The 16,317-nt window shown below is 40.1% G+C and overlaps 1 protein-coding gene across 4 annotated transcripts in view; it reads right to left on the reverse strand.

Moving 5' to 3' along the window:
• Positions 1 to 904: 904 nt before the first annotated feature.
• The window catches only part of ZNF521 (zinc finger protein 521), an 876,085-nt gene continuing 860,672 nt past the window's right edge, over positions 905 to 16,317 (reverse strand). For all 4 annotated transcript variants that reach the window (XM_029591157.1, XM_029591156.1, XM_029591155.1 and 1 more), the window contains one exon: positions 905 to 1,714. In XM_029591157.1, coding sequence (XP_029447017.1) covers positions 1,685 to 1,714 — 30 coding nt within the window. In that variant the 3' untranslated portion in view covers positions 905 to 1,684. The remainder of the gene's footprint in view (positions 1,715 to 16,317) is intronic.

Consider the following 16,317-nt stretch of genomic DNA (forward strand, 5'->3'; position numbering starts at 1 on the left):
AATGCATATGCAGGTATATATGATGATGAATATTCAGCCAGCTAGAAGCTGCACAACAGCTTCTGAAGTTGGAAGGGATAAGAAGGAAGAATATACTAGTTTAGTATTATTATGACTCAATTACTGAGATTCATAAATGTTAATTAAACAAGGTATAGCAATCTGTATAGAAAGTAAACAGTAAAGTATAACACTTTCAAACCCAGAAATTTTTATATTCCTGTTCTAACTGCTAAACCAACATGGAATCAACTAGGAGCAAACTAGCAGCATCAAAAAATAGGGAAATCTGTACCAGAGGAATGAATGTCCATTACACATTCTTGCTGTGAGTTATTGCCTGTGACATTTTCATTTTGCCGTATTTAATTTGCTGTATATTTCTAAACCTTTCTTATAAACACATTTACAGATAAAACTAGAAACCGTGCAAATGGATTTATAGTTATGATGTAGAAATCGGTGTATCATGTCAATGTGACTTTAGAATTTAAAAATCTTTTTAAAAAGACTCAAATTATTTTGCTGACCAAAAATTAGAGCACTTTCTCTCCTCTTTTAGCACAAGAGGGCACTCATTAATGTAATGTTATGTCATTCAATCAAGTTTTATTCCAGCCAAGACTAGAGCCTTGACTTAGTATTCAACTGCAGCCTACGACTGATAATAGATGCACATTTTGCTGTTATCAGAAATTTCAGATAAATTCAGACTATAAAGACATGATAAGATTCAAAACATCATGTCGACAGATGTAATTTTATCAGGACTGCAATGGATAGAAGAGTGAATGAATGAATGTCTGGAACAATTTCTTGCTGCACATTTCATTTGCGAGGATGCAGAAGATAACATTTTATTAGCTGTAACTAGAAAATGAAAAACATGCAGTCAACTAGTACATAATGGTAAATTGAATTTATTTCCTCTTGGAAAACAATTCCAGTAATCTCCAGGTTCAGACCGCAGAGTAAACATTAATAACAGTAACATACATGTTAGTTCAACTGATTCAAGAATTTGGCTGTGTGAAATCATTTAAGGAAAAGTTGAACACTCAAAGCTTCAAATGGTTTCCAGAAGAAAAAGTTTGTTGGACCATCTACATAACAACTATTGCATATATGGTAATGCTATCTGTCATAATTGCAAGGCTTACAAATATATATATATGTATATATATATATATATATATATATACGGGCTTTATTCAAGGCTGAGTTTCTGCTCTATGAGAGTCTCTTCTTTTGCAAGAATCTTCTGCAATTAAAAAAAAGTCTTCAATTCACCAGTTTGTATACCAACTAGGAGATTCTAGGCTTAAGATGAAATAAAAAGGAAGATAAAACTGCAGCTGCTCCTCTTCCTTCAAAATAAATTTACTTAAGCTTTTTTCCTCATAAGACTTTACTTCTTTGAATAGGGCCCAAGTCCACTGTCTTTATAAGACCATTTTAATATCAGACAACATAATACATGTGCAACACTTTATATACAGGAAGTCTATCCGGTGCTCAAAAAGTTCAAACACATGAACATCCAACAGTTTTGATAATACAGGTTTTATGGTACAATACAATGTTTCTGAATAATATACATTAACAACAAAAGTTTCGTGCAAAGAGTAAAACATGTTCCCTTTCTGTGTCACAAAGACTTCTTCGGTAAAGGCGATGGTTGCACCTAACTGCTGTGCTGAGTCATCGTATGGTTCTGTGATAATGAAAAAAAAAAACAACAGAGGGGATAAGTGTAAATAATTACTCTCGCAAGTGCACAAAGATTACATTTTAAGAAAAGAGCAATATTGACAATGTTGTAAATTCCTCATTTTTTTTCCTATGCGTTGAAAAGAGTGCTACATCAAAAACTGTGCAGAAATAAGACTTCTGGACATACACTGAGTACCTAGAATTTCAGAGTAATTTTCTGTTAATTTCGTAAGTATATTTTTTCTTAATCGAGAATAAAAAAAAATCCAAAGCTGACTTGCACTCAGTCACAGTACTACATTTAGCTTCCAAGCTTAGGTGACAAAGGTGATCAAAAGAGAGAAACAGTAGAGACCTTGGTAACCTGTTGTTGGGTATAATTGGTGGGATGTGGCAGATCATCTAATATTGGCAAAGAACTATGATCATCAGATCAAAAGTTATCCATCTGAATGGCAAATGTTCATATAAAGCCAATTATCCAGCTAAAGTATAGCTAGACAAGTAGTTACCATGCTACTGTAGCTCTGCTGATCACAGTTCTTTTTCTCTAACTACAGCCTTTGCCAATGTTACATGATCTGCCATATTCCATCAATTTTACCTAGAGATGTGTATTGGGTTTTCTTTTTCAGTTAATGGTTCGGTTCGGGACCCTCGCAGGAAATTTTGTTTTTTCCCACGGTTTGGGAAATTTTTTTCATGGTTCCCGAATTTCGTGTTAGTGTGTTAGCGTCTAATTCATTTAAAACGAATGTATATCTATATACCTAACAGCAAACCAGTTGCCCTACTGTCTCTCTCTTCTGATCACCTTTGTCCCCTAACCCTGGAAACTAAGGAGTAGATTTTTTTTTAAAAATATGTGTGCTCGTCCATGTGCACGCGCACACATAAATGTGCGATTTTCTAACATGCGTGCGCCGGTGAGTGCACATTATAAAATCGCAGGCAGCGCGTGCAAGGGGGGGGCAGACTAAAGCTAAAATCATGCAGCGCATTGTTGGGTTTCCCCAGTTCCCTCCCAGTCCGCTCCAATTAAACTGTGAACTGGGAGGGAACTTCCCTATCCCCTACCCTAACATCCCTTCCTCTTCCCCTCTCCTACCCGCCCCTATCCCTATCCTAGGTCACCCCCGTTTTTTTAACTTACATTCTGCTCCTCCGAAGGAGCAGTAGCAGGTTGCTGGTGCGCGATCCCCCAGCACAGTGGCAAATGTCTGCTGTACCGGGCACCTCTAGCCCCGCCCCCACCCCGATCCTCCCTGTCCCCTGGACCACCCCTCTGCCGAGGCCCGGCTCTTGTGCACATAACAGGGGTTACCATGCGTGGCCAGACCCATTTTAAAATGGGTTATAACAACGAATCAATAAATCGGGGAACAACTGGTCTCCAAATGATTGCAAAAATATTCGACTAGTTGACACAATATATTAGTCAAGATCGGTTAGAGAAAATGTAATGAAATTGCTAAAATTATACACTTTATTAACAATCAAAAGATTTTTTTTAATGTTTTGTCTTCTTATAAAAAGTTATTAAATTTTGATGAAGGGAAGACCTCAGTATTGGCACCAAATCTGATGATTCTGAATTTTACCAGCCAATTGTTGCAATCACCGGTCTCATCCCTTTCTTTAACTAAAATGTTCTGGCAGAGAATTGTGAAAAGTTATCGAGGAGCAATTAGGTTGTTTCTTGTAACATGGATTTTTTTCAAAAACCAGCTCTCTCAAAAAACAGTTACTAGAAGTAATGGTAAAGGAGCAATTCAATTATAACTTGCTGTTTTCAATGAGTTCATTCTCACAATATCACATTCAGCTCCAAAATCTGTGTTATCTGGTGACTACCAGTATTACTTCTTAATAGCCCATTTTATCTTTTAATTTTCAAGCGGGAAAAACCTCATATGTTGTAACAGTGATGTGACCCGACATGAAAAGAAGCAAGAAAAACTTATCTCGCAACTTGATATTCTTTTTTTCTGTTCCTGAATACTTGCTTACAACAACCGAAGTTAACAAGTAACCCCTGTTTTTTGTATGCACGGAGCATTAAAAATTAGGCCTTAAATGTAGTACTGTGACTGAGTGCAATGTCAGCTTTGTTTTGTCTCCCTTTTTATCCTCTACCATTGGCAGATGAGTATTTGTGTTTCCATGTCTAAATAAATCCCCAGAACAGTATTTCTTTAACCTATCTCTCTCTGACTCTCCCCTTAACAGAATCATCTATAAGTGTCCTGAGAATACTTTTATTCTGATGTATAATTGGACAAAAAGATAGAAGCTAAAATCCCTTGCCCACACTTCAGTCACCACATTGCTGAATCCATATTAGTGCAGTTTTGCAATGCCTTGACTTATAGTCACATTAAAGAGAGGCATCCCAAGGCCATGGTTGGAATCAAAAATACATGTGTACACTTTACACCCTCATTCAACATATATAAGTGTATGCATGTAATTTTAGCTGCAGCAGAAGTTGCCATTCAAACACAATATGCAGGGTACGCCGAGTTTGAAAATTGGTTTAAAGCAAGTTGAAAAGCATGTGCACACATTGTTAGTTAGGTGCTCTACTGAAAATGTATCTTCAATTTTAGAGAAAAAAAGATCCAATTTTAGATTTATAAGAAAACAACAAAGAAAGGGGCCGATGCAATACAGTGCACTCAGCCGAGCGCACTGTTGAACCCGCAGTCGGACACGGGTAAAATAGGCACTAATCCACCCCTAATGCTATAGGGGGATTAGCGCCTATTTAATGCGCGTCCAACGCGGAGTGAATGAGTTAGCGCTCATCACATGCAAATGCATGTGAATGAGGCTATTACTCATTCACTCCAAATGTGAAAAAATAAATGTGCGTCTTAGATGCACATTTATCGCTTAGCTATTAACGACTGCCAGGAGCAGGCGTTAATAGCTGAGCGCACTGAAAAAAATACAGAAAAGCAGAAAAAACTGCTTTCTGTACTTCTTAAAAGTAAAAAAATAAGAAAAAAAAATCTCTACCGGCGGCTTTTAAGACAGATGCCAATATGCTCGGCGTTGGTTTTCATAACCGGCCGGCTGCAGTAATGAAAACCGACGCCGATAAACTCGGGATCGGTGTTCATAACTGGCAGACTGCCGGTAACTGCGGGGTCGCGTTAGCAAGGAGGCGCTAAGGTCACACTAGCAACCCTAGCGCCCCCTTGCTAGCATGATCCCTTAATTTGCATATTGCATGGCGCCCCCCTTGCAGGCGCCATGCGTGCGTTAAGAAAGCGGGCGCTGAAAAGTCAGCGCCTGCTTTCCGTGAATAATATTGCATCGGCCCCAAAGTTAGATGGAAGTTATGGAAGTATCATGTATTTTGAAGTTAGAAAAAAAATAAGAAAATGTCTCATGCAATGAATTTAATCCTGAATCCTGAATAGTTTTGCAGCCATGTAATTGATACAGTTCTGGGGTTTTAGAACTGAGCTGAATAGAAAATTCAGTGAATTACAAAATGTAATGATAATAACGATAATAAATTCAAACAATAAAATGAACAAGAACATTATTTTCTTAAATATGGAAACATTTATTTCTGTGTAGAGGACTTGATATCGGATAGATATATAAAAGAACTGTTCTCTAAGCAGTAAGATAAAATCAGTAAATGCCATAAATACATTTTCTGTCTTTCTCAAATATTTAATCATAGTTCGTGGTAAATTGGGCAACATAAAAACAGCTATTGCAGTATGAGATGGAGTCCATATGTCCAAATAGAACCCTCAATCATCACAAAAAATGGTTGCTGGGAAGTAAACTACTGAAGTTTTCTTTACCATGATCATGGAGGAGTTGCAAATGCAAAAGGTACTTATGACAGAGACAGATAATCTTAATGAGTGGCCCCAGAACACCACTGCATTGCCTCCTGTTTTATCTGGTTAAATTTTAACCAGATAATAATTTACCCAGTTAAGCAAAGTTGTTCACCTATGACAGGTACACACAGATAGCAGGATAAATCAGACTCAGAAGTGGGTGATGTCATCTGATGGAACCAAGACAGAAAAGCGCTCTATGAATCCAGAAAAAATGGGGCTTTTCTGAACATGCAGGTTTTCCTGCGCACTCGAATTGCTGCACTAGTCTCCTTAGTCTTTACAATAAGCTCATTTTCAATTCTATAAGTGAGCTGGGAGGGTTGTATGATTGATTTATCCTGCTGTCTATGGAGAACACATAGTACAGGTAAGCAACTAAGTTTTCTCTGTGGACAAGCAGGATAAAGTCAGCTACATAAGTGGGAACTCCCTAGCTGAGTGCTGCATATGATTATTTTGTTACTTGAATATTTTAGTATATGATTGCAACCCATATGTAATACATGAAGATGAAGGATAGAATTGAAAGAATTTATTAAATAATTTTGAACAACTGTCTAACCAAAACAGCTGTCTCGATGTGAAGCGTTTTCTAGTAATAAGCTGTATTAATGGAAGACCAAGTAGCAGCTTTATAAATATCTTCTATGGAAGTAGAAGGAAATGTGTCAAGGAAGATGCCTTAGCCCTGAAGGGCTTTCACCTTACTTTGAATATATAGTCCTGATTGATTATAGCAATAAGCGATAATATCAGTAGCAGAACTCCTCTTTGTACTCGAAAATCCTTGCCTAACTAGGTTGAATGGATGCGTCTGTAATTACACCTTCTTAAAACTGGTTGGTGAAAAAATATTGACCTTTTAACAGATTGAATGTCCAACCACCATGTCAGGGACTGGAAAGGAATATTGACTATTTTTATTTGGTATGACATCTTTTGAAGATTCTGGCTGCACTGAAACTTCAGTTACTACTGAACTTGTGTCATGTGAAGACATGCAAAGGGGATGATATGAACCATTACCATCATGCGACCTAGCATCTTCATGAAAAGACAGACACTTGTCTACTGCCTTTGATTTTCAGGATTACTTTGGATAACTTGTCTGCCCTCTTTTGAGGCAGAAATGCTTTCCCCTCTGTTGTATCCAGGTGGGTTTCTATTAAGTCAACTAGATGAAAAGGCTTTATGTTGGATTTTAGAAAACTGATGGCAAAATCTGGAGTTTGTATTGTGGGTGGAGAAATGAGTTTTTTGAAAGGAATGGTAGGGAAAAAGAAAAACATTGTTCACTTTCAGGAGAGCAGCAATATATGTGCACTTTATAAAACAGCCTGGGTACAGGCACATATGTGCACAGTTATGTGTGCACGTGCCCAGGTGCGTAAATAGGGTTCCTACCATGTACATCAGGGTATTTTAAAACTAGCGTATGGCCACACCATGACCAGTTTCATCAGTTCATCCACCAGTTCTGCCAGTGTTGAGCTAACTCCTCCAAACCTCCCTGATTTAATAGCCTGCATTCCCCCTCAAGCCCCTCCGAAATGGCTTTTTTAAAAAGTTTTTTACAGTTACACCTCTTGCATAGCTGAAGACATGGGTGCACACACGAGTGCATAATAATTTATGCCCACATCTCTTGGCTGCTCCCCAAAACACCCACACCCTTCCCAGACCATGCCCCTTTTTGAAATCGAGTGAGATTTGCATGCAGCAGGAGATACACGTGCATCTGGGTGGCTTTTAAAATTCAGTCAGCGCACGCAATCCTGACATGTGCATGCATCCCCCAATTGATGCAGATGCCTCAACTTTTAAAATCTACCTCAATATTAGTAGTGATCCTTTGCTATGATGAAGTGTAGAAATTTCCTGTGGATATTGTGAATCAAAATATGTGTGCAAGCATGTTTGAGGTTCAGAGGGATGACAGCACTAGACAACGGAGTCTGAGCTTTTCGGTATCCAGAGAGTACATCATTAGAGGATCGTTTGGGGGAGTAGCTTTGAAATGTAAGTGGGATCCTTGATTATTGATCCTAAGTTAATTATTGTTTTGTTGTTACTAAAGACCATGTTTGTTTGAAATACTGTTAGCCTTTCCTCCATTGGAAGGCTGAATAAAATTTAATAGGAAATAAGTTTTGATATTGTAGTCAAAAATTTAGATTAGTTTTCTGCCTGCATTGGTTGCAGAGGATTAGGCTGTGTTCTCTCCCTGGCACACGCTCTGCCTGTTGTTGCTAATGGTATCTTCTCCTGGAACTGAAGCAGTGTCTTCTGTAGAGCTGTTGCTGACCTTTCTTGGAAGTACAGGGGCTACTTAGTCATAGCTGCTGAGAGAATGAAGGGGGTAGCACCGTGCCCTTAATGATATCCACTATTTTTAGTTTGATTTTTCATTTTTCCCTATAGAGATGTTTACCTTTTCATGGAGCATCTACAAGTTTGTCTTGCACATCTTCACTGCAACCTGAAGTCACAGACAAGCTAGGGTTCTGGCTCTAATAGTCACTGAGGAAGTTCTAGAAGAAGTGTCAAGGAAGCACTTCAGTTAAGGATTGCAGTTTTTGTAGGGAAGAATACATAGATTGAAACCTGAGCAACTGGTGAGCAGCTATTTATGGAGTTTCGTATGGCTGCTCTAAACACCTCTTTCAGCATTCTAGCATCTTTTCTAGGAGGGGTGTTGGAATGTGTTTAGAGCAGGTTTTTCTCAACATTTTTGATGCCAGGGACTGGTTAACTGATCACCTAAACTGAAGTAGATCAGCTGGCTGGTAGAGGTGAGAGAGACATCTAATGAGTCATGGAGGAGTTCCCTTCTGTAGTTAAAGTGTGAGGGTGGGAAGAGCACACACCAGACTACCCATTCAGGAGTCTTCCTCAATCTTAACTCAACCATGTTCAAATTATTTAATTACAAGACCTATGACAAGGAGGCTGTGCTTCTTGCACCCAAAGCAGGGAAGATTAAATAATCAGATCTCTTCATTCCAGAGGACAGTGTAGTTAGGGGCTAAAAATACTTATGCTGGTAGCAGTAGGGGATGATGTTGCCCCTTTAAGGGGCCTGGTGCTTCCAGCACCTTTTATAGATGCATTGCCAGCAACCCATTGGATTTTTTAAAAAGTATTTACAGGGCAGTCTGGAGCTCGGCTGAGGCTAATGTTCATGCTAATGGCCTGATCAGTGGTTCAGTACCAGCAGTAGTGAAGAGCTGGAAAGTGGTAGCAGTCTGTTCCACGTCTGTAAACAGCAGCAGTGTGCAGCACTGAGGAGCCTTAAGTGAAGCCACTACTAGCTCTATTTTGGCCCAGGGGTTGACAGTAGTAGATAATATCCTATTCATGGCTGCAAGTGACCGGATGTGAGCCAATACCTGTGTGGTTGCAGCATAGGTCCATTTCCTCCTACAGTGACTACCACTCCATGAACCAGCAAAAATGCTGCCAGGGACCACAGCTGGTCTGTGGACCAGTGCTGAAAGACACCATTTTTTATTTTATTTTTTATTTATTTAGAAGCTTTTATATACTGATATTCGTTGGTACATCATATCGGTTTACATGGAACTTAACCAGTTACATGGAACTTAACCAGTTACATAGAACTTATCGAGTTACATGGGGATTGGAGAAGGTAACGTTAAAACTTGTGGGATTTCAAGGAAATCATAGGTGGAAATTTAACATATTACAATAATATATAATACAATTAACATATTGCATTAACAATAATAAGTTAGATTAATTGGTTTTGAAGGTGCTGGTTGTAAAGAAGTTTGAGTAGGTTTACAGTAACATTCTGGGGCTGATAATTTATTTCCCTAGTGTAGAATTGCATGGTTTAATTTTATAGTGTTCTCCTTTTTTAATGCTGACTCTGCTATTACTGATGGATGTGGAAGCTGGACCCTTCTGGAGCTGATTGCTTTCTGAATTTGAGATCTCCATGATACAGGTAGGGCAGATAAAGATGTTTGCCACAATTCTTCTTGAAAGAGCATGTACACTGGAACTGCTATCTCTTGATTTGGAACACTAATTTATTTGAGTAAGCCAAATATATGACATGTCCTCAGGAGGGGAGCTGAGGAAAAGAGTCTGATGAGAGACCGGTGGATCCTTCCTCATCCAAATAGATCAAGTAGGAGGCATAAAATGACTCTGAGCCTTTCTGAGAATCAGACAACACAAGAGGAGATTCTTCCAGAGTTGTCCTATCTTTGGAAGAAAGTGAGAGATAGGAATGAAACTTAACTTCAGAGTTGATAATTTAATCTCTTCACTGATAAACCAGAATAGTGGATTGACTGACCAACTTGGAGGCCATAATGTCTACAACAGAATGGGGGAGAGGGAGACAAGTCTAGCATTTTTTAAAAATAGCTTTTCATTAATTCCAGCTCCAGCTGGGCAATAACCATCTGATTCTAGGACAAGAATTGCCTGCTCTGGCTTTTCTACACCGAGAAATTTGTCTCAATGATGAGAAGATGTTGGCATTAACAAGGATCCACTTCAGTTGCTTATTGATGATTCCAATAGAATATCTGTGTGAAGAGAGATTCAGTTGATGGCATTGTTCTCCATGTCAATCTCTTTTCTGCATCCTGCAGAAAAGAAGAATTCTTGTGTTTCACTGCACCAGAGTGTGTGGTGGCTAGTGTCCTTTGGTGCAAAGAAGTATGGTCTACTTCCCTTTTTAATGGAGGGGTAAAAGTGTCTGCACCAAATCATGGCACTGAGCATGACAGGACTCTGCCTTTTTAAATTTAGATTAAGTTCCCTCAACTGGTGATAGTTTCCTTCACTTGCTTGCTGATGTCTGAGGTGATTCCAGAAAATCCCAAAGTGCATGGCTCCTGTATCTCTTGGCACTGGAGGGCATACGAGAGCAGGCAGAGCAATTTGATATGTCACAAGTAGGGCCTAGAAATATTATACACCTGTCATAATGATCAGTTAAGGACATCTTTGCTTCACATAGAGGCCATTTTTTAAAGACTGGAATCACAAAGAGGACAGAAACCATGTAAAACTCAGTTTTGAACTAAAATTGTAAATTAACCAATAATGTTTTCTTTTTGGAGACTCTCATAAATAAAGAAAATAAAAGAATTTGAACCAAGAAGAAAAAAAATAAAAAGAGCTATACATGATATAAATGAATAACTGGCTTAAGAGCAAAATCCATTCAATTGCATTAGTGAAAGAAAAAAACTGAAGCGACACAGGCAACCATGCAGAAAGGCCTGCACATGCTCAGGAAAACCTTCTTGGTTTTTCTGAGCTCTCTGAGCTTTTCTGTCTTGGCGCTATCAGAAGATGTACTACTTGTGTTGCTGACTTTATCCTGCTTGGCCACAGAGAAAAATATAACCACTGAGCGGGGCAGGAAATTCAAAACTTGGAATTTGTCTGGCTAGCTTCCAAACAGGTCAATACAGTAAAGTGCGGCCGCGGTTACCCTGCTCCTAACCCACTTTCTACTCACTTTTCGGCCGCATTAGTCCAACCCGCGATACACTATCCCCTTTAACCTACTCTTTCCGCGTCCTTAAATCACCGGGTAACCCCTTCCGCCTGTGGCATGTATATTAAATGTAAACGACGAATTAGTTATTCCCTCCCATACAGTAACGCGTGCCCCGACTATCGCTTTTTTACCCTGCTGTTTTGCCGTGCGTTTAACCTGCTAACTTACCACCTACCCTTATCCCTGCGTTAGAGACAGGGGTAAGGGTAGGCGGCAAACTTTCCCCCAGCCCCCGCTCACCTGCCCTGGCCGCGTCTATGGGTGCTGGTCTCTGGGGCAGCCCCAGTCCTCTCCCCTCCTCCTGAAGCAACGAAAACGGAAAAAAGCAAAAAAGCGAAAAAAAAAAGTTGCAAGAGAGAGAGGGGAGAGAGGACTGGCAATCCTAGGCTCGGGATTGCCAGTCCTGTCTCCCCTCCTCCCGAAGCAAGGCACGAAAAGCAGCCTTGCTTCGGGAGGAGGGGAGATAGGACTGGCAGTGTAAAGCAACGAAGCGACTTACTTTTTTTGCAGCCCCCCGTCCGGAGACGGACATCGGCGGAGACGGATCGCGGCTCCCCTGCCTCCCAGTGAAGATGGATGCCTGCACGGGCGAAAGCGGCCCCTGTACGTGCAATTGGGCCGCTCAAGACGTGACGTCACATGCCGTGACACCAAACGTCGTGACATCACACCTTGAGCGGCCCAATTGCACGCACAGGGGCCGCTTTCGCCCGTGCAGGCATCCATCTTCGCCTTCGGGAGGCAGGGGAGCCACGGTCCGTCTTCGCCGATGTCCGTCTCCGGAGGGGGGCTGCAAAAAAAGTAAGTCACTTCGTTGCTTTACACTGCCAGTCCTCTCTCCCCTCCTCCCGAAGCAAGGCTGCTTTTTGCGCCTTGCTTCGGGAGGAGGGGAGACAGGACTGGCAATCCCGAGTATAGGATTGCCCATCCTCTCTCTCTTGCTACTTTTTTTTTTTCGCTTTTTTCGCTTTTTTTTTTTTTTTCGCTTTTTTCCGCTTTCGTTGCCTGCTTCCGGAGGAGGGGATAGAGGACTGGCAATCCCGAGCGTAGGAGAACCGTCCACTTCCTGGTACTTGTCATTTGAAATGACATTTGAAATGACAGATGCCAGCGTGTCCGTGAAGCGTTAGGCCAGCGCACCAAGGATACTGTATAGCGCTCTATACAGTAAAATGGGTTGCGCGGGCCTAACGCTTCACGGACGCTTCTTAGATGCAGCTTGCATTTTCAAGCTATTTACATACAGTATCAAGCGGTAGGTGAGCCGGACTGTGCATGTGGCAACCGCGGGTGCGCCCGGCACTAACGCAGCTCTTCCTACCGCTCCTTACTGTATCGGCCTGATAGTTAGCTGTACAAATCCATTTGAATAACGACTTCCTACATTTTTGAGGTTGCTTTTAAAATCTTTTTGAATTTAATCATATTTATTATAATAAATAAATTTTCTGAAGTATCTTATTTCAGGTTGGACAACTCCAGTCTTCGAGGGCTACAAACAATCCAGGTTTTCAGGATATCTACAATGAACATGCATGAGATAGATTTGCATACAATGGAGGCAGTGCATGTGAAAATTTTTAGCAAGGGTACAGTAAAACACTTCCCTAAGAGTGTCTTCACACTATCAGCATGTACAATAACTAAAACATGTAATGGTTAAATACACGAATATGGTAAAGAAAATGTTATTTACATAGAGGTCAATATTCAAAGCACGTTCAGTGTTATTTAACCGGATAAGCGAGACTTATGTGGCTAAGTAGCTGCCGCCGAACATCTGTCCACATTTAGCAGCCCTTATATGGCTAAAAAGTTAGCCACATAAGTTGTGGGCGGGCAGTGTGTGGATCAGGGCGGAGCGAGTTAGCCTTACAACTTACGCGGCTAACTGCCAATACTCGAACCAAGCCATGTAAGTTGTACGGCTAAGCTAGACGTGCCATATGCAGATCTAACCCAGCTAAGCGCTCAGTTATTTGCTTATATGCAGCGGCATAGCTGGAAATAATTACACCTTTTTTCCTGTACTCTGCGTCAAGCTAGGTAGAGTGTACATTGTACAAATCATCTCCTCTTTTACCTTTCATCACTTCAAATGACAGAAAGTCTTCACTGATATCAACTTTGCTGTTCATCCCTCTGACTGTGTATGTAAAAACTGCCCCCCAAAACCTAGCCCACCCCCCCAAACCTTACTCTGAGTTATAAGTGCCCCCTCTTACAGTGATATAAATACTAAACTTACATATTGCTCCCTATAGAGGTGCTCGCTCTCTCTCAATCACTCTCTTTCTCAGTCACCTGACTCACCATTTGCAATAAAAATCTTTTAGTGTATCATGCATTGCAGAAATTACCTATGCAATGTGGGAGGAGGGAAATTAGCCTAACCATGCCCCCCCCTTTTTTTTTTATCGCGGGTGCTATTTCTGCTATATTTATAGCAATTTGATGAATCTAGGCCTAAGTTACTTAACTGGCCAGTTTTGAATATTGACCCCGTATTTATTAAGGTGGCTTAATACTGCTTTGGCAATGTCTGCTACTCATGGTGCCCTCAGTGAGGTTTGATAGCAGGGTGTTATCCCCCACATCCAGCATCTTTTTAGTTTCAGTAAAAATTCCAAGAAGGGAATATCCTCATTTCATAGCTCAAACCATGTACTTATGAGCTTAGCAGATTATATGAAAAGACAATGCCAAAAGTCCATCAAGGACAACAATAATCGTAACAATCATGTCATCTGATCATAACATGTGGCATGGCCCTTTATTTGAGACAGCAAAACCACTGTGCCTGCTAAATTGTGTAGCGTAAAGAGCTTGCTAGTAACTAAGCCCTTTCAACAATGGAAACCAGAGAAAACAAGGTTCAAATCCCACTGACCCTCCTTGAGGCCTTAGGCAAGTCACGTCCCCCACTTTTGCCTCAATTACAAACTTAGGGACTCATTTACTAAGCATTTTCCCAATAGCCTTAGTAAATCAGGCCCTTGGATTGTAAGTCCTCTATGGATAAGGAAATACCTACAGTACCTGAATGCAATTCACTTTGAAGTGTCACAAAAGGTGGAACATGAATAAAAAATTGTTATCAAATGATTTTTAGACCAGTTTAGCATACACATTAAGGCCTTCTTGTACAGCATGCCATTTTTAGCATATGCTAAATGGCCTCAACATGCATACTAAGCTTCATTCCATATATTTCTGTGTCTTGACTGCATCAACTCCATGGAGAAGGGAATCTCTCTTATGTGTATCTGTACATCCAACAGTGATAAGTAGTAGTAATAGCATTTGTCTAGTTTCTGGAAAGTGCATGGGTATTCACAACAAGAAGTTACACTATGTTGAACAGAACACAATGCACAAGGACTTCAGACTGGAAGATAACTGGATGGCTGAACAGTATGTGACCGTGTAAAATGTAATCTTTTTTCTAGGTGTAGTTTCAGCTTTTGTACAAGTCCAAGTTATGACCATTTAATACCTGTAGTTCAGATTTTAAATATTGACAATGCATTTAAGAAAACAGCATACCATACTTTAACCGAGATATATTAACATTTTTATAAGCCTGATCATTTAAAATGGCAATGATTTCAAGTTTAAATCTAGCACAGGAGATTGAAACTAATTGACATGTTACAATGTGGAAAATGAATGATGAAACATTTTTAAATATCTTCCCCAGTCTTTTTCTTTTTACTGTTCATTTAGTCTCTTCAACTGTCAATACATACCAGAAAAGGGAAAATCACACAGCAAGATATATCTACATCTATCTATCTAGACAAATATATAGATATATATTCAATAATATCCAATATGACATTTCTTTTTTTTTTCATATTTACTCTAAGGCACTTTATATTTAGATTTTCCTAACATTTAGTGCAACTGAAGATATGTTTGAACAGCAAGCCCCAGGACAATCTTGAGTCTTGGTACCCAAGGGTTGTGCAGAAACTTCACTACAGCTGTGGGTAGAAAAACCTGCCCTTTTTTTCATGAGGTTTTTTTTTTTTTTTTTTTTAGGAGATGTTGATTGCATGGAACTAAACAGACCAAAGGATTACACTGCTGGCTGAACAAAAATTGCATGCAGTTCCGAAACTTAACAAAGAAATTTGCCTTAAACCAGTGATGTCTAGTTGAGGTCAAACCCCCTATTCAGTATTCCAATAGTGATCCCAAACAAAGAGCCAGCCAGCAAGGGCTTTATGTACTCTGTGCCTATGGCAAAATTCCTTAGCGAGCAGTGCCTGAAGAAAAACTGTACAGGATTTAAATTAGGCATCTTTTAGCAAGATGAATACATGAATACTTCTGCCTTAGACAGACTATAAACAGCACACAAAAGAAATACAATTAAAAGTGGATAATTATTTCAGCAGATGGTGACAGTATCATAACAGTATGCTATTTCTCCCTTTTGTTCAGGAACACAAACATCACCAGCCCATCACTCCGCACTAATTATGGGACAATACTTGTTATTTACAAAGCGCTCTTTATCTGTAATAGAAGCAAAAACAGTAAATCATTGCAAATAGTTTCGAGTACAGTATAGACTCCCATCCCCTTTGCCTCTTTTGATTCACGATGCACTGTAATACAACTTTCTACATTGCTATCAGCCTTTAAGCACCACTGCTTTTTTTTTTTTAAACAAAAGCAATTGGTTTCCAACTGGCTGGATAATAAGTCTTTTGACCTGCATTCTTCTCTGACCCATTAAGGTCACCCCTGTGCTCAGGCATATAGCTGACTTAGGAAATGCCTGCAAGTCCTGCATGTCATCTCCTGCCCACTCAAAATAAAGCTCTCTTTAAATGTGTCTGCACGGGTCCCATAAGAACAGAGAGGCATCCCTGTTGTGGGCAATGGAGGGACAGAAGCTTCTGGCTTTATTAATGAATGCAGACCATTATGAGTCTGGCTGGCTCCTGCACTGTTCCCAGAAGCATATACTGTACGTGACTTAAAAAGCTGGAATATTGACACAAAGCAAGTCGGGCACCCCGAAGGAAAATTACTCCTTGGATATAATGTAAGCTCGTAACAGCTATTAGAGTACAAAACAAAACCCTCTGGGATCAGGCTGACATATACTGCATTCTACCTACTCCCCAAACATTAGAAGAATTTCTTTGTGAAGGCATTCTGAAGGACAGC

This window comes from Rhinatrema bivittatum, chromosome 2, assembly GCF_901001135.1.
Source record: "Rhinatrema bivittatum chromosome 2, aRhiBiv1.1, whole genome shotgun sequence".
NCBI lineage: Eukaryota > Metazoa > Chordata > Amphibia > Gymnophiona > Rhinatrematidae > Rhinatrema > Rhinatrema bivittatum.